The sequence below is a fragment of the Vanessa tameamea genome, chromosome 5, assembly GCF_037043105.1.
Source record: "Vanessa tameamea isolate UH-Manoa-2023 chromosome 5, ilVanTame1 primary haplotype, whole genome shotgun sequence".
NCBI classification, from domain to species: Eukaryota; Metazoa; Arthropoda; class Insecta; order Lepidoptera; family Nymphalidae; genus Vanessa; species Vanessa tameamea.
Window position 1 is genome coordinate 1,632,719 of NC_087313.1, and position 19,689 is coordinate 1,652,407.

The following is a 19,689-nucleotide window of genomic DNA, read 5'->3' on the forward strand; positions in this document are numbered from 1 at the left end:
GACAATAATAAATAATTTATCGAATTACAGTCTACAGCTACAGTCTACAGCTTTACGATAAAGGATTATAAAAATTAATTAAAATTTTACCATTTCAGTGATCCCATCTTGATAATAAGTCGAACTGTGTTGCACATAAATGGTGCTGGTTGGCAGAGCTACCACTACTTTTACTTCAGTTTGAGCATTGAAACCACCGCCACAACGCCATATCACTTCGCTGCAAGCTCGCCACAAAGCTTCTTCTTGACGATCCTCATTAGGACGTAAATAGCTAAACATTAAGTAAAGGTAAAAAAATGTGCCATTATAAGTAGCAACTGTTAATACAGAGTACTTAAAAATCAGAGCTTACTAATAAAAATACTTTGTACAGGTTTATAGTGTATTCCAAACACAAGGGACGTAATACCAAACAATGCTGACATAAATGTTTTTCAATGAAGAACGGAAATCACATGAGCAATGTAAATCTACGATTTATTTATATATATTTTTTCTTCGATTTATTTTTATTTCAAACTATTCAAATAGACTCTTAAAAGCACTTTTCAATAATAATTTTACGAGATTCATTTTATATAACCATCACGGCAACGGGAGCCGCAAACGGCGGTGCGATGGGCAAAGCGGCAATGCGCGCGGCATGGTTTTTAAGCCACGGACAGTTGTGATGATGATGAGCCGCGTCCATTATGTAACAAGAGCGAAATATTATAATTTACTTTGTCTTGACATTGCTGGAGAGTAGTAGTTTTATTTTTTTAAGATATCAAACTAGGAAAAAATTGTGGAGGACACGGTATAATGTTGATGTAACATATTTATTTCCACTTGCTCTTAACTGCGTATTTATTAAATATAAATGAAAATTTATTAAATATAACTGAAGTTTCCAGACAGCTGACCTAGTATTTCAACATCAAAATATAAAAATAAAAAAATATCATTTCGAAGAACCAAAAAAGGATAAAGTAAAACATAATTAAAAAAGTAAAAACAAATTATTAAATAAATAAAATATTATATAAAACCAAGATTACATCGGTGTTAATGTGAATGCAAAATTTCAGCAAGTTGCAGTTCAGACCGAACTCTTGGAACCATAGTTGATAGCGCATTAAGAATACTTACTTAAATAAACGTAAATACTAATTACCCAAATATAATGTAATGTAAACCAAAATAAAAAACAAAAACTTTTACAATGAATGAGTTTTTCTCTAAGTATTTAAAAGTCGTAAACACATTCTTGATTTATCGTGAATTTTTATATGGATATATAGGTTCTTGACATAGTTAGTTTGTAAATGTTAACCTTTTAAGTTTTTAATCATTCGTGATACAGCAACGTACATTATAACAGCTGCATTTAGTATCGGTACGCTTAGCACATTGTACAACGACCTATAAATATATTCTATTTTAAAAATAGAAGCAGTAACGATAGGTTTACCACGTCTTCACTTCACTGGAAATTTACAGCGCCATTCACTCCAGTATCGGCTTCCACGATCAAAACCAATATGCTTCATAACATAACATAATATAAATTTAGGGTTCATATAAATACGAAACCCCTTCGCAACTTTCTGTGTATTTTTATAACGTGGGTTGCCATATGATCCTTCTGGTGATAGTCCATGGACATTAGCGCCGTAAGAAATTTTAACCATTCCTTACTTTGTGAAATAAGGTGTTATGTCTCTCGTGCCTGTGGTTACACTGGCTCACTCACCCTTCAAACCGGAACACAACTGTGGCTGTGAAATATACGATGAGTGGTACTAACCCAGACGGGCTTGTACAAAACCCACCAAGCAAAGATAAAGTTTTATGTATCTCAGATAATATTTTCTCTGTAAAAGACTATAACCAATGGGATATTTTTAACAAAGTGTGTTATGATAATAATCAACAATGACAATTTTGTTTTATAATATATTTCTTTCCGGAAAATAAAAGTTACCCTAGAGGTTAGTAAAATTCTGTTTTTCCATTATCCAACATCCCCTCGAAAGTTTGGTAAAGGAGGTCGTTATAGAAACATTTTAACAAGCGAAATTCCTCGGCAAATCCCAACCACACTTCGAATAGTCCATACATTGACGCGCTATTTTAACTATGAGATACTGTCAATTTAAAACTTCGCTGGTTTTACTATAATGTTCCATTTTAGTGAAATATCGTCATGCCATCGTTCGGATTTATGCTAAAGCACGTGGCCTTTTAGAGAATTATGATCGGCATTTTGAAGGTACCTTATATATTTGCGGGGTGAAGTATTCTTAGTAACGATATTATTTCGATAATAATACCACATTTTTAGTTTTGAATCACAAATGCAGTATCTTATGGACTACACTAATTTATTTTTGGGAGTTACATCTTGCAGTAAAATGTAACTGTAGTAATAATACACATGCATTTATACCTACCGTTTTTGTCAAGCTTGCAAGCAAGAAATGCTTGCTCAATACATTGCGACTGCTACCATTTTATGTGGTAAAGATTCGATTGTGATGCTTTTATTATTAAAGTATCGTCATATAATTAGTTATACATAATTCCTCTTGAGAACTTATGAGTATATAATTTTCGTTTGTAGTTTGAGATAGCACAATAGTACAAAATATATAGTAATATTAAAAAAATTACATACAGAAAATAATTCTGCAATATGATTTTAATATTGTAAAGGTTGCTATGCAAGGATTACAAAGAAACTACGAGCAGATTCTATGTATTTAAACGAAGTGTTCGAGTAGGAATAAAAGAAATAAAATATTTAAAAAATATAACACCTAAACTTATTCTCGATCCTCTAAATATCGACCCTGATCCCACAACACCCCGTTCGTTGTAAACATTCTCTGTTTTTGAAAGGAAATGCCCGTAATTTTATTCTGTCGCCTGGTCCAACAGTGTTGTCCGGATATCAGTAAAGCCACTCCCTCTTGAATTATTGTTCGGTACAGCGTGTGAAAATGTACTTAAGCTTTGAAAATTGTTTAACAAAATCCGTGCGGTGAGGTGAAATCTTGTATTTCTAGATGTGAGTGTAAACTTTGGTGATATTTTACAGGATGAATCTGAGATTGGTATTTGAGTATAGTAATTTTTGAAATAGGAACATCCTTTACAGAAATTTCTTTTGAACGTAGTTTTATTTTTTGTTGCTAATTCAATATTTATATGACCTATTCGAGTCATATGAACAATTTAATAATGATATTACATTAAATTTTATAATTCACTCGCTGAATCCGTGGCTTTGCAATTTGTTATATAACGGAATTCCTTGTTTAGCTTGTTCTATGAAGATTTATTTAAGTAATAATTTTAAATTAGGATGGGTATAAAATACTACGATATTATTACGAAACAGCGGTAGTTGTCGAGACGTTGGACTTCAACGCAATAGTTTCATCCCCAGGGCACACACCTCAGAATTTAAGTTAGGTCCTTATAAGTTACTTCTTTAAAGGTAAAGGAAAACATAGATACAAAATCAATAAACTATATGAGAGTTTTCGAAGATGATTAAAGTTTAAGTTTAAGTTAGCAATCTTCTAACGCTTTCAATCCGCATTAGGTTAGCGGCTTCGTTCGCGATTTAAAAGTAATATGTTTTAGGTATCAAAAAGTATCCTTTCTTGCTGTTTAAGTTTGTTTCATACCAAATTTTATCAACAATCAAGAATACCAAACATATATAATATCTTGAGAAAAGTCTTAAAGAATATTAATATTCACATTTTTTTATTGATATTGTACGGCGACACTGTTTGCACCACAGTCGCCCTTCGTGATATTTTTAAAGTTGTTTTACGGTATGTTTACAATAGTTACAACTATTATGTATATTCACAATAATATAGATATTTTTCATACAAATAGTGACAATCAATCATACCTAGTTTCCAATTTTGCATATTTAATACATTCTTATTGGGGCATGGTTTTTGTTTCTATAAAAATATTCTACAGTTATTTTTTAAAATGGCCCATTAAAAAATTGTGAATAAAACATTTATAAACAAGGCATATGACTCAGTACAAGATAACATTAATGATAAAAAAGGACTGTGGACTTAGTTTTTGTTGACATCTAGACATTTCTAGGTATTTACCGACATGAGTTAGAAATTTTAAGTTAGTTTATTATAAAGGGACGAATTTTTCGGACTTTTAAATAACTAACCTAACCTATTTAAATTATTTTCATTTCGGATATTATTTTATAGCACGTTATGATATAATTTTTTTGAACGTTTACCGTGCCTTAAATGTAAATCCTAAGATTTACAAAGTGAACGGTGGCAAAAGTTCGAATCGCAAACCGTTTTGGGCATTTAATTTTACTGGAAAATCTTAGGATTTACCGTAGTTCGAGCTTTTACAGTAACATACAATTGATATTTACATTAACATTTAATTGTACTTTGTTGATATAATTAAAATGGTGGAAATGAGTAAATACTGAGTTCCTTGTCGGTTAATCTCGGTAGAAACTACTTTCCGAACCTGCGGTAGTTTTAGATTTAATTTAACACTGTGACAAATATTCAATTGAAAAGTGTTTTTAGCCTATTTGAATAAAGAGTATTTGAATTTTTTTTAATACTGTTTTCACCCCGTACTACAATATTGTAAGCCAACATATTAATTTGTACATTTTAAACTTCGAATTTGAAGAACAAATTACATTTCATGAATCGCATCCTCATCATCCCGTAATTTATCCCTTGAAACGTGAATTAGTAAAAAGTGGTCTATGTCCAATCTTGGTGAAACCCAACCTCGTTTCGTACCAAAGCGTGACAGACAGACAGAGTTTCGAGTGATTTCGCATTTATATAAAAAGAAGCAAATACGTATTATAACAGCACAATTTAATTGCAACCGAATATTTCGAGCTGTATCGTATCGCCGAAATAGCTCAGTTGGGAGAGCGTTAGACTGAAGATCTAAAGGTCCCTGGTTCGATCCCGGGTTTCGGCAATTTGTTTTGTCAGAACTTAAAAACTATGGCAACACCGTATGGGGCTCTTCTATTTTTAATCCCCGTCACTACGATTATGAATCTTAATATTTTATAACTTTTCTGTACCTTGGGTAGGTGCAACATTTTTTGGAACATTTTTATATATTTTTATTTGATAAATAAAGTTTAATTTATATTATAATATTACAAATACGGAAGTAACTCTTTCAACAAACAGACGTGTTTGTTATTTCAATACAACTATACAGACCATAATTAAATTTTTCATAGAAATTGCTCCAAATTTAAAAATTACACGAATGAAGTTGAGTGGAGTAGCTATATAATAATCAGATCCAACAAACCTGTCTGGTGGTTCCATAGACTTATTATCCTTTGTCATGGGACGGGAATCGAACAGCAACCATTTAATAATATGTGCTTGAAGGCCAGCTAGAAGGGATCTGGTCCCGTTCCGCGGCGCAGCGAGACCGTAACCAAGCGGCTGGTCTGAGGGTCTCATTATGAGAGGAGTATGGATCCATTCCCCGCGTGGTGGACATGAAGAAGTACCGAATGCTGTCACACGAAGTTCCTGTCGGATCGGAAACCAGTATTTGGTCAATTTTGTTTTAGATATATGGATGGACAAAATGTTTTCAATCGCACACTAACGATTGCCAGTTCTTCGGTGATTGGATTCCCTCCTACTACGGCAGGCTTTAAGCCCGGCTGCCTATTTCGCGCATATAGCACGCGTTCTGTAAACAAAAAGAATATTAAAGTTATCCCATCATACATTATGTCAGAAGTTGTTAATTTTTCCGTACTAAATTACTTTAAGAAACTTTTAATCTGCAATAAAATAGATCGTGACAAATTTATGTGAAAAATCTATAAACTCAATAAATCCAGCTTTATTATTATTAATATTTCGGTTAGCCATGTCATATGTCACGTGGATTAAAATTTTTATTACATAACATTTACATTATTATAAAGTTTTATAAGATATTGCTACTTAATAGTTTTTCATCTCTTTCTTTCAAACTAGATATTTCATTGGAGTAACAAAAACAGTAGACCAACAGACTTAATAAATAAAGGTATAGTACCATATATTATCTCTTCTTGTGATGTACCCAGTGCATGTTTTCGTATCATCGCGGTTAAAAAAAATAAACTGTCATTCAATAAAATTGTAAAATATAACTTTTGTCTGAGAATGCAAATGAATTTTTTTATTTTACGACTTCAATAGTACGAGTTCCAAACAGATAAGTTATTAAGCGTAGGTGAAATTCAGAAAAGTAAACTAGATCACGTCCAAAAGAAAAAAGATAGGGGCTCAACTATGTTAATGAACTGGATTCACATTTAGATAAGAGCAGATAAACGCAAGATGCGGATGGTTCAACCGTACGAGTTCCACTGATACTATTGCCATTCCGAAGACTTTTATTGAAACAAGGTGATACGGAATTGATTTTAAGTGAATAAACCGAGGCAAGAATCGGAATAGCAATATTCCAAGTGTGAAATGTGAACTGCCTCGTAGTAATTGCATTCGTGTCACGATATAACAGTAGCGTAAAATACCATTGTATCAGGGGCTGATGCAATGCCAAAGGTAACGTAATATATAAATAGGTATTTGCAAAGAGTTATTTGAATACAATAATACAAATTTGAATTTGTACACGACGATGTCATAATAACTAAATAATATGTAAAAAAAATCATAAGCGTACCTTCTACATGCATCAGAGCTCGATCATTGATTCCTCGAAGCATTTTCAAAAGACGAATTCAAAAATGGATACCTAATTTTTGTATCTCTTGACTAGTGCTGGAAATCTAGCAACTGCGAATGATTTTATTTGAACGCAGTACCACTCATATGATGGTCACAAATTGTGATTAAGCACTAGCTTCATTCTATACAAGCGGGTCAAACAAAAACAACTTTAAACGTCCAAGTAATAAGGTCGTTCGAACTGCACCAGCGTTGGTGTTAAAACACGTCACACCAGAGTCGGTAGTTGATATCAAATGGATGCATTTACGAGTGGTTTGATGCAATTTGCCTATGTTACACGCAGAACAGCTTTTAACATTGAGCAATCAATTTCAAGGCTTTGTTGGCAGGACTGTGGCGTGAATAACTTCGTTTTGCCGATAAATGCGTTGTTTATTGAAAATACATTAAAATTCGTTGATAGTTTTTGACTGTTTTATTATTTTTATATTTTATTAAGGATTTTATAGCTCGTTTCGAGTCTGTGAACGAGTTAAATATTTGTAATAACTAATTTTAACTTTTTTTTCGGATAAATATTTAATGACCGTATGTAAATTTAATACTTTTTGACGATATCCCTATTATTAGTTTAATATATAATTTACTTTTTTAATAATAAGCAAATTTGTTTACTTAAAATAAACTATAGTCAAATGCTATGTCTTTTTAATGTATATTTTTTAATAACGAATCCTAGTTATACTACGATCGACTTTTTTAAATTCGATATAGGTAGGATTGGCAAATGGGCCGTCTGATAAGTCGGTAAGTCTAAGCATATAAGCAAAGGTGACCTCTGCCCATAGACATGGTTGTGTAAGAAATATTAATAATTCCTTATATCACCAATGCACCACCAAACTTGGAAGCCAAGATGTTAAGTTCTTTGAGCCTGTAGTTAGACTTCTTATTAAACATAATACTCCTTTAAACATAACGATATCAAAAGTATATGATAAATATGCGTTACTTATGTTGTCCAGACAGGCTAGCCTTTTTTATGTAGCAGTTAATTTCGAGCAGATCCTTCTTAGTGTAAAATAAGCACGAGCATAATACCGTACTAGTAAAAAGCACATAACTTGCTTAATCGCAAAAAAAATGAAGAATAATTCGAATTTTAATTTTCGATTCGAAATAAAATATACATTACATTATCAATATACAATAATATAAGCACTGTGTGTAATATATATTTGCAGTTGTCTATAGATATCCAACACTAGATTTTAATTAAGGTTTGAGTTTAGGGATCTTGGGAAGGTTCAATCTGACCCTTCAATGCTATTTGGGACTCAGGATATGTGTTTTGAATTAATTGCAATAACAATAAAATATACAAAATAAAGCGTTAAATGAAACATATATAATATGCAAATTTTGATATTATTATTTGATTTGAAGATGATAGCTTCAAGCAGTGTATGGCACAAACCGACACCAGTTGTGTAAGAGTGTGCTGGGGTGGTGTATGTGTATTGGAACTTCTTTCTATCTTTCGTCTGCCTCAGTTCTGGTTAAAAGGAAATAAGTGGCGTGTTGGCGATCTAGGGAATGTTTAATATTTCTAACAGCATCAGTGCACATGGACGTTAATTGCAAATTACCATTTGCTAATCTATCTTCTTATTTTATTAAAAATAATAATTAAGAAAATGAAGGCATCGATTTTGACTTGCAATTGTTCACAAATTAGTACTAAGCCATACTGTCCGGCTATAATGTCATGTTCAGTTAGCCAGTTTCCAGTAACTCAGCAGGATTAATGATCATCGATTAATACTACAACTCAATTGAGAAGTTAGTGATAAGATGCGAATTTTTTATCTGTATAAGTTTTATTGTTCCTTTAAATTTCAATGCCTATTCCTTAAAACTATCTTTTATAACTCGGGTACCACAGTGTAGAATAAAATTAGTGAATATATACAAAAGAACCGGACAAGTGCGAGGCGGACTCGGCACCGAGGGTTCCGTACAATTTTGTAGGTTATTATAATAAGTTTGACGGTACTTATTATCAAAAATAGTATATCCCTATAAATTTTGACTGTCTTGAGAGTGTCGAAATATACGTTTTATACGGCATAAGCGATCTTTTATTTAAGTTAACTTACACTAATTATTACTTTAAGATATAATTATTCGATTAAACGTTATAATATTTTATCTTAAAATATCTTCGCATAAAATATAGAATCTCTATCGCGTAAAGCGCGTTTAGCTGAACTTCTTATAACATTTATAAGATTTGAAAATTTTCAATCACACTATACAACGTCACATAAAACGCAACACAATCACATCGACAATTTCAACTCAAACACGATCTCCTATATTGAAGTTTTGCCACCTACCGACCTTATAGAAAATTAGTCTTTTATTTTTAGAACCGATCGCGCCTTCGTGCGCCATTGCAATATAAACCGCGGCCATATTTCAAAATGGCGTCGTTTGATTTAAAAAAGATTGTTACTTTTTTTAGACGATTTTATTAACACAACTAATGTTTTATTGGATTTTTTAGGCTTTAGTGATTCCAGTTTTAAGAGTGACGTAAAAGTAATAGTTTTAAACGAAAACTAGATAACATTTTTATTTGTGATAATAACATCGATTGGACAATATGACTGCTTTATAATATGATTTGTATGTATTTGTGTGAATTTGTTAATATATTTTAAAAAAGTCCAATCAACATCAGGATCTGGTAATAATGTATTGAAATAAACTAATTAAAAAATACTAACTAAGAATTAACACAAGTGATTTATCCTCCTTAAATTGCTACATGTTTAAACAGCTTTTTACTTGGTGTTAGGGCTTTGTGCAATCTTAGATAGATTAAGATTAAGATAAAGATCTGATGTATGGGTGCAATCTACCTAGACGGGCGTCCATACATCAGATATTCTACTACCCAACAGCAATTCTTAGTATTGTTATGTTCTGATTGAAAGGGTAAGTACGCCAGTAGTATTGTTAGGACTGGTTAATATTTCATACAGCGCCAATTTCTATATACAGTGGTGACCCCTTACCATAGAGCGGCCGATTTTTTGTATATTATAAAAAAAAGTCGCAATAGGCCCGTGGTTAGAACGATTGATTCTTAAGCGAAGATGGCGGATCCAAAACTCGGTCATTTAGGAATTGAGTTATTTGTATTTATATTTCATCACGTGCAGCATGAGTATGCACAAATCCGCATTGAAGCAGTGGGTTGAAATACGTTCTATAACTTCTCAAACGGGAAGGCTTTAACCCAGCCGTGGGACATTTACAAGCGATGATTATAATTTTTTTAAACAGCTGTTATATTGTTTTGTCACAGTGTAATGTACAATATTATACACAAAAAACAAACGTATAATATACATTACAAGACATTTAATTTCAAAAACCACTCGATTTTCCTTTTTCACCGTGAAATTCAAACGATCGAAAATTAGCTAATAATGATTCAACTGGGATTTATTCTTTAAGAAATAATAATAGTCATTACCACGTTATGAGCAAAATAATATACGATTAAAATTTAAAGAGCTATTGATAGATATTGCTTATAAGGTTTTATGTTTTATTTACTGCATACTTTAAATTAATTTGTTTTGTATTAATTAATATTGTATTTGAATATAGAAAAAGTTTTTACTAAGGTTCGCCCATAGCTTCGACCGAATGTTCGTAAAAAGTAAAAAGAAGCATTTGTCGTTACTTGGGATTCAAGCTTGGGTGTCAATATTTATATTTGCTAGATGAACCTGCGGCTTTGCCCGCCTGAAATTTATAAAACACGCAGAACATATTATGTGCACGGGTGTGCGCGCAAATATAGATACACTTTATATTTCCTCAGGTCAGGCCAGATTTGCCATCCTCTCATAATCCGAGAGGATGGCAAATCTGGCATGACCGGAAAGAACTCAGGCGCAGATCCAACGGCTTTACGTGCTATTCGAGGCACGGCAGTACACACTTCCATATTCGGATTTTTTGGCATTCATTGGCCCGCCTTCGTGTTTGATTCCAGGACCTCGGGATCTGCGGCTCTAAATCTAACGACTAGACCAATTAGGCAGTCGATTATAATTCGCTCATTCGGCATCATTATCATTTATATGCTTCGTACTGGACTTCTTTAATTAAAATGTATTTCGCCGAATTTCCATGAATTTTCATATAATATTTTATACAAAAAAAAACCACAATTAAACTTACCTCTCGGCTTATATTCATAATCGTCATCCATATTTATTATTACGGTTTTAATAAAAATTGCGTATGAATTCACTTTAAACTGCAAACTTTAAACTCCATACTATTATTAAACTATTGTTTCAAAGTGCATAATATGACCAGTTCGAAGAACGCCAGTTACAAACTAACCCAATGAGCTAACTTCAAACGATTTTTAGAACATTAGCAACAAGTCACAAACGATCGCGGAAATTAAATACTAAGCTAATAGACGTCGCAGCTGAAAAAGAAAAAAAAGTTTTCGTACAGATTCTCACTTCTCTATTGAAAATATAAATTGTATAAGCTGAGATTATTACGTTAGACCAAGTTTACCTTAAATTAAGATTACGGATCAAACCCAGGCAGTATTTGAATATTTAATGATATTATAGTTAAGCGGTCAGACCAATGGACTGCCTGGCGCTGTAAGAAATATTCACCAATACTTGTCGCCAATGGATCACCAACCTTGGCAACTAAGACGTCATGTCCCTTAGGCTTTTATTACATTTCGCATAAATAGAAAAACAAACAATTATCCAAATATTTTTTACAATACGCTTAAAACTTTGAATGACATATTAAAATTGTGCGTTTTATTAATTAGAAGAAACATGAGTCTTGTTTAATATTCACATCAAAGTCTTTCACCGTTCAGGCGACGCGGTTTAGAAATAATTGGATCGTTAAGCTCCTCGCGACTGTGTAATAACAGTAGTAAATCCCTCAAAGTGGTAGCTTATAGCCCACTCGATGTGATATTGGTTCAATCATTGGATTATAATAGAAAATTACCAATATTCGATCTATATTGTACGTTACGGGTTCGAAGAGAATTAATTTAAATTAATTTTAAATATTTCGGAATCATTCGCAATATAATATTAATCAAAATTTGCTTTATTTAATTTGAATTAAGAATTTGTTCCAAAATTATTATGGCAATAACATTGTGTCAACTATACGGGTTTATTGTGTTACGAAAATAATTTATTACGTACGTTATATTTTTATTTAAATTTCACAGAATTCTTTAAATATAGAAATTGCGAATAATCATAGTTCAAAAGAATTACACCTTCGGCATCATCACAATCACAATGATCATCTTAGTTATCATTGTGATCGTCACAATCAAACAATCAATCAAATTACCTCTTCACGGTTAAACAATTGAAATAATTTAGATGGAATTTAGTATGAAAATAGTTTGAGTCCCGAGGATAAATAAAGGGTACTTTTTTTCATCATTCGAGGGGATAAAATTGAGAGCGATGGTTTGCATGTATGCACAGGTAAAGTTTAATAAATTTCGCTTGGGTAAAGCCGCTGTTTCAGCTAGTATTTTATAGATTCTCAAAATTCTTTAGCAACATTAATACAGACCTATACACACATAATACTGTACATTCGTATTTAAAATATTTGTCTCCGAGTGAACCTCAGTCAGTCTTATTGCTGGAGTTATGCCAAGCCAAACCCTAATACTGGATTTGTTTCGGCTTAAGATGAAAAAGCACAAACTTTGATATAATTCGCAGACATTCATTTATTTGAATAATATACTCCTATTAAACAAGAGTCGATTTTAAGTCTAACTAACGGATGAGTCCACTGTATTTTTTTTCGAATTAATGTAATTTTCATATTGTATATCTTAATATTCAACGAGCGCGTTCTTTTTTCGTCAAATTACGGACTTCAATAGGTACATATTATAGAACAAAGTCGGACTGCCGTGTCTGTCTCTCTGTATGTCTGAACGCGATACATTTAAAAATACCGAACGAATTTTCGCACGATTTACCAATAGATGGAGTGATTCCTACAGTAAAATTTGATTCTGTTATATGTCTATCTTGATATACATATACGACTTCAAAATAAATAAACTTTATTCAAGCTTCGTTACATATATATTAAAGTCATACATATATAATACAAACTGTATTATTCAGACTATATATTTTTAGTAAAAACTAAGTTAGACTCTTGTGCCTAGGAGAACTAGGAATGGCTGCTGTAGCCAAAATTGATTAGTATGACATCATTGATAATTGTATCATGATGATGTTCACTGGCAGTTCCAAGTTTATTTAGAAGAAGGCACCAAGAGCTTTCAGAATGTTTCCCCAATAAATAAAGGCCTTTTCAGTTTTAGCACATAATATACGAGTATAAAAATGTTTCGTCAATACAAAACAAAATGTCTCGTAGATCGTTTATTGCTTTTGTTGTTTATGGCGTGTGAATCCAATAGTTTAGCTATAAAATGATACAAGGCATATTCTCTTGCACCAGTGACTAGCTATTTAAGTTTATATTATTTAGAGAACCACGTTCATATTTATACTAATATTATTATTGCTAAAATAACTTATGAGCCGAGGTGGCCCAGTGGTTAGAACACGTGCATCTTAACCGATTTATAATTCATCTCGTGCTCGGCGGTGAAGGAAAACATCGTGAGGAAACCTGCATGTGTCTAATTTTAACGAAATTCTGCCACATGTGTATTCCACCAACCCGCATTGGAGCAGCGTGGTGGAATATGCTCATACCTTCTTCTCGAAGGGAGAGGAGGCCTTAGCCCAGGAGTGGGAAATTTACAGGCCGTTATATATACATGTCTCTCATATTAATTTCTTATTGTACGTAAATGTTGCTTTAGATTAAATATCTTCAAGCTCATTTTTTGTCATTCTAAGCATTTCTTACATAACCAATGCATCACCAGCCTTGGGAACTGAGATGTTACGTCCCCTGTGCGTGTTTAACTGGCTCACCGTACAAACCGAAACACAACAATCCTAAGTATTGCTGCATAGCGGTAGAATATAATCTGAGTGGGTGGTACCTACCAGACGGTACCATAAAGATAATATAACTACATAATATACAATTACAATATAACGGAATGAAAATACTGTGTTTTTAAATAAAATGTACTAAAAGATAAGAGTTAAAATTTGTAATAATTGCTACAATGATAAAATATTGGATACCTTTATCAAAAATATATAAATTAAATTCTCCGAGCGCCTTTGAATCGTCTTTACAATTAAATTATTGGCAATTCAATTAAATTACGAAAAATCATTGAAATGTAAAATCATTTTTTATTAAAGATTACACAATAATTCATTATCTACTTTTTATTAGTATACAAATTAATATATTAAATTGATATTGCAATAGTCATAATATAACTAAGAGATTACTCAACCCATACAACCGCAGAGATAACATAAAGGCGCGCTAATAGCTCGCAGTATATAAGACTTTACATATATACAACATAACATTATTGTCGTATTTAATTGTGTTATGATTTTTAAAAGTAATTTACTTAAATTTGTAAGAATGTGAATTTATATTAGCATCAGTTTATTGTTTTTGTTAATAAATTTCACTTTTGCAATCTAAATAAACTTTATATCTATTTAAGATTTTAAATTAACATGGTTATTTTTATTACTACCAGTATTTAAAACGGGATATTTACCATGTTTTTTATTTTTATTTGGTGGAGCTCGATATTTCGACATTATCTACGAATGTCTTGTTCACGAGTTCAAAATAATATCTGTTGATATTATTTTGAAATAGATTCAAAAGTGAGACGGTGTCTTTATATAATATATTTATTTGGGAAACAATTATAATCATCAAATCAATCATCAAACAATTATAATTACGCTTAATGGTAAAAAACATGAATATAAGGAAAACATAAATCAATCAAGTTTCCACTTAAAATTAATATAAACAAACGACAACTTACAATAAAAATAAAAACAAAAACAGAAAGTATAAAAATCAAGTAAAACAGTTAAAGGTTAATAATATCTAATTATTTACAATGTATGTTATAATTTTTACACGCACGTAACAAGAACATATTTTTTGAATAGTCACACTTACAAAGGGGTACAAAAAATAAAAAAATGTTTATTATCTTGGTTTATCTCGCGTTAAGGCGAGGACATTTAAAATGTACATTATTAAGGAGACTCTACAACAAAGTTATGGACAATTTTATATAATATCGTTTATATGCTGTAGTTTACTTGGTAAATTCTCATGTTTTAAAACGAAGACAAATAGCGCGCACGGACCATAATAGTTAAATAACAAAAGTGAATACGAAATCAAAAGTCAAAGTTTTAATAATTATTGACGTATTAACAAAAGACCGTCGTCGTTTCACAATACTGTGAGTTTTTATTCGCTTTTGATTATATTATATTCACTTTTGTTGCTTCACAATAATGTATCGCGTACTCCATCCATTTGTTTTACAGTTTGAGGATAAATCGATTCGATTTTGTCTAGAAAATATTTAAAATCATCGTTCAGGTTGTATCTTGCACCATAAATGAAAGGCCGATTTTACGTTTCCATCAAATTAATCGACGTGATAAGCAACATGTAATCGTGGTGTTAGAAACGTTTATTTCCAACGTTTCTTGCATGTGCAAGTGTGACCTTCACTTTGAGCTATATCTGTTGAAATATGATTGAAATTTTGATTGTACTAACTGGCGGTGTTATTCTGTGGGAAGGGAACTCACTTCGTACGTATACATATATTAGTATATTTGGTGGTCGACCTTTGCAAGCCCGTCTGGCTTTTTAGATTTTTATTTACTATTGTTGTGTTACAAGGGATAGTATACCAGTCAAACTACATGCACAAGGAACATGACATCTTAACTCCCAAGGTGGATCATTGGTCATGTAAGGTATGGTTAATACTTCTTACAAAGCCAATAATATGTCTTTGAGTGGTGGTAATCAGGTGATGCATTTGCTTGTCCGTCTACCTATATTATATTTGAAAAAATCTCACTAATCAAATATTTAAAACCAGTTTACAATGATACGTCATTTTGATACAAGTACATTTAAATTTAATAATTATTGTTGTCAATGTGTACTAATTTCTGACACTTCACGATCGTGTTTAGGGGTGAGTTTCGAACTTATTACAGAATAATGCTGCAGAGTTGATTTATTAGGTACGTTAAACGTCCAATTAATGTGGAAATACTAATCTTACTAATATTATAAATGCGAAAGGTTCGATAGATAGATGGATGCTTGTTACTCAATCACGCAAGAACGGTTGAACGGATCTAAATTAAATTTGGCACTGAGAGATTGTAGTCTATAAAAGCACATATAAAAGTTTTTATCCGTAACTCTAAACTACATACGCGGGCAAAAACTAATTTAAATATGTTTGCGGGAAATGGTTTTGATAATTTTTTTGAATATTGCATTTTTTCCACATACTTATATTGGTAAAATGTCACGTCAAATAATCGTTAAATGTTTATCATTTTCATGAATTATATATTACTAGCTGTTACCCGCGGCTTTGCTCGCGTAGAATATAAATAATTGAATATATTTACAAATGAACTTAAAATATTACGTTAGTGTAAGACCTCTTTGTTGACATTGGTGTGTATTTCATAGGTTCTAACTTCAAAAATGACGGACTTCCAGACTAACCTGTATACGGAATATTAACCCAATCTCCCTCCTTAGGGTAGAATATTCAGAAACGCTTAAATACGTATCTACTAATTTTTAATCAGTAGCCCAAAAATAAAGTTTCATGCTTCTAACTTCAAAAATGACGGACTTCTATACAAACTTCCATTCCCTATTTCACCCCCGTTGGGGTAGAATATGCAGAAACACTTAAATAAGTATCTACTCCTTTTTAATCAGTATCCCAAAAATAAAGTTTCATGTATCTAACTTAAAAAATTACGGACTTCCATACAAACGTTCAACCCCTATTTCACACCTTTAGGGGTAGAATTTCCAAAATTCGCTTCTTAGTGGGTGTCATGATATGTTAGTTTATAAGTGTACAGCCTAATATATAAGTTTTATGCTTCTAGTTCTAAAATGATGACAATACTTTCAACAACTTACAACCTTTCATCCCCCTTTTAAACCCTTTACAGCATTTTTTTCTAAATAAAAAGCCTATATTCTTTCTTAGGCTCTAGACTATATGTGTACCAAATTTCATTTAAATCGGCCCAGTAGTTCTGGCGTGAAAGCGAGACAGACAGACAGACAGAGTTACTTTCGCATTTATAATATTAGTATGGAAGTATGGATTTGCAAACATATTTTCTGAGGTGTGTTTTCTGAATCATTTTAACGAAATGCAGAGATTTTATTCAACTTTAACCTGTAAACCTAATTACGGACTAAAAAGAACCAACTAAAAATAAATGAAACCTAAAAGTAACTATTCAATTGAAACTAACCTACCTAATAAAGTGCGAGTCGGACTCGTAGACAGAGGGTTCCATATACATATTTATAGGTATGTAAATAGCTCATAGATCTACCAAAAGGGAACGATGCTTGAAGATATTTCCCATTTTTCAAGTTTTTTAAAATTTCCAATGTAAGCAGAGCCTTGCTCCTAAGCAAAATGTACGCATTGTGGGATCAATTTATATTGGTTATATTTATAAACAAATAAAAATAAAAAATCATGATTTTCAGTTTATTTTGCTATAATAACTATCTTCATACCAAATTTCAAGTTTGTAGGACTACGGACTTTCAAGAAAAAATACAATTCCCGTTTATTGCCTATCCCTTGGGAATTCCGAAATATCCTAAAAATACTTTTTATTTGTTGTTATAACCTACTTGCATGCTAAATTTGAAATTATAGTTACGGAGATAGAGCTACTTTGTTTCGAAAATATAAATCTCATTTATTCCCTATCCCGTGGGAATTTTGAAAAATCCCTTCTTAGTGCGCCTCTAGGATACTCAAGGTGTATACCTTGTGTGTGCCAAATTTCAAGTCTCTAGGTCCAGTGGTTTAGGCTGTGCGTTGTCTGTCAGTCACTCAGTCACTCAATCACTCAGTAACGAAAGAGTTTTATATATATTGATTCACTACTAAAAATTGAGATATTCATTTATATTCAATTGATTTCATAAATCTAAATTATTAAAGTGAAATAAATATTTACCTGCAGTCATTCCTAAATCAGGCGACAGAAGCAGCATCCTCTTATCGAGTTCACCGTTCTCCAATTTCTTATCATTTTTCTCTGCTTTCATCGCTTCATAATTCATTGTGGTTTTCGATATTGGCGTTTTGTTATACACGAGAAATTTCGTCAACTGATCCATTTTAATTATTTATTATTATTAAACGCACAGTTTTATTTACAAGAACGTTGCTCTACTTAACGACGGAACTAAGATGCGGTGATAATGATAAAAAAAAATGTGAAATTGAATTGTAATGAAAATATTTGATGATATTTTAAAGGAGAATTTAGTGAATCGATATTCGGAGAACGACTGAGTTTTAAAATAATTGAATTGCCAATTCAAAAATTGATATGCAACGGAATATAACGAGAAAACGGTTTAGTTGATGATGTGGGCGAAAGTTATTCAAGTGAATAAGGTGCCTCAGATCGATAACTGTTCGTATGGTTGTTACGTGGAGGTGCAAATACTTTGTGCCGCTCGATTTGGCAAATTTAAACAAAAGCAATAAAGATAAAACGATGTGCAGGTGCGAACGTCGCAAATGGCGGAATAATTCTGTGAACGCCAACACAATGTGGCACAGAATGCTTATGCAAATCACAATTTGCGTTATTCGTATGGGCGCTTGCTTAAATATTCAGGTTTGCTCGTGAAAATGGCAGGACTGTCGACGTTACAAATTGATTCAAATTTTTTCCTCTCCAGTCTATACTGCGTCAGAATTCAACGCCGAAAAATTCTTCGAGCTGGAAATTTTTTGCATAGCAAATTTTTCAAAAAAAAAACGGAATTGAATATGTTTAAGCTTTTATATTATATTTTGTTTAAGTGAAATTATTGTTAGCAAAAATGTCCATAATAATCCGATACACGAAGATAAATGTGCTGACGTGTAATAGTCTTGACGAAATAATAAATGGCCACTATTGTTTTCTCTCAGAGTAAATCCAAGTCATAAGCGAAACAAACGCAATTCCAAGCAATCTTGGAGCGAAATATACTGCTGATGTAAGTTATTTATTTCGTCATGGGATAATACAAGTATATCCCATAATCGCATCTATTTAGACCCTTTGCGGCTTCGTGGAAAAATACCGAAGAGTGACGTCCAATTTCGGACCCTATTTCTTATGTTCGTTTGCCCTTTTCCGACGATCTTTTTTATCTATAAATTAGTACAATTTGTTACATCTATCTCTTTATATTATGACGTGTTGAGTGAATGGAACATCCATTAGAATTAAGTACAATATTATTATATACCATTTTAATTAACTACGAACGGTATCTACTATTTAATTTATGGTATGTTATATATTCGCATATAGGTAGTTGTTAACTTTGCAGTTTGTCAGTATGCACTTGTAAGCGAGCTTATCGCGCTGAACTTTGACAGTGACATGTATACAGCGCTCGAGTAGTTTTGATATACAATGTAATCATCAATAATTTTATTATCATGTATTTTATGTTGAAAAACAATTCATATTTTTTTCAATTTACCACGTACTTCTTATAGTGGTTTTTCTACTGTTTAATATGTACCATCCTTTTGAATCACTCTGTGTATTAATGAAAATCCCATTAAAATCTGTTTCATAGCTTA

General features: G+C 32.0%; 1 protein-coding gene and 1 non-coding gene across 5 annotated transcripts in view; one reads left to right on the forward strand and one right to left on the reverse strand.

The window, feature by feature from the left end:
• The window catches only part of LOC113392570 (inactive ubiquitin carboxyl-terminal hydrolase MINDY-4B), a 30,517-nt gene extending 12,213 nt beyond the window's left edge, over nt 1–18,304 (reverse strand). For 2 of the 4 annotated variants that reach the window (XM_026629065.2, XM_026629063.2), the window contains exons 1-4: nt 18,053–18,304; nt 5,663–5,748; nt 5,353–5,582; nt 91–274 (exon numbers count right to left, since the gene is read on the reverse strand). In XM_026629065.2, the coding sequence (XP_026484850.1) occupies nt 91–274; nt 5,353–5,582; nt 5,663–5,748; nt 18,053–18,215 (663 nt within the window). In that variant the 5' untranslated portion in view covers nt 18,216–18,304. Of the gene's footprint in view, nt 1–90; nt 275–5,352; nt 5,583–5,662; nt 5,749–6,738; nt 7,035–11,009; nt 11,155–18,052 lie in introns of those variants that run through there. The other 2 variants (XM_026629069.2, XM_026629068.2) reach the window with 2 other exon arrangements.
• Trnaf-gaa (transfer RNA phenylalanine (anticodon GAA)) lies at nt 4,932–5,004 on the forward strand. Its single transcript has one exon. It is a non-coding gene; the product is annotated as a tRNA-Phe (tRNA).
• Nucleotides 18,305–19,689: the final 1,385 nt, after the last annotated feature.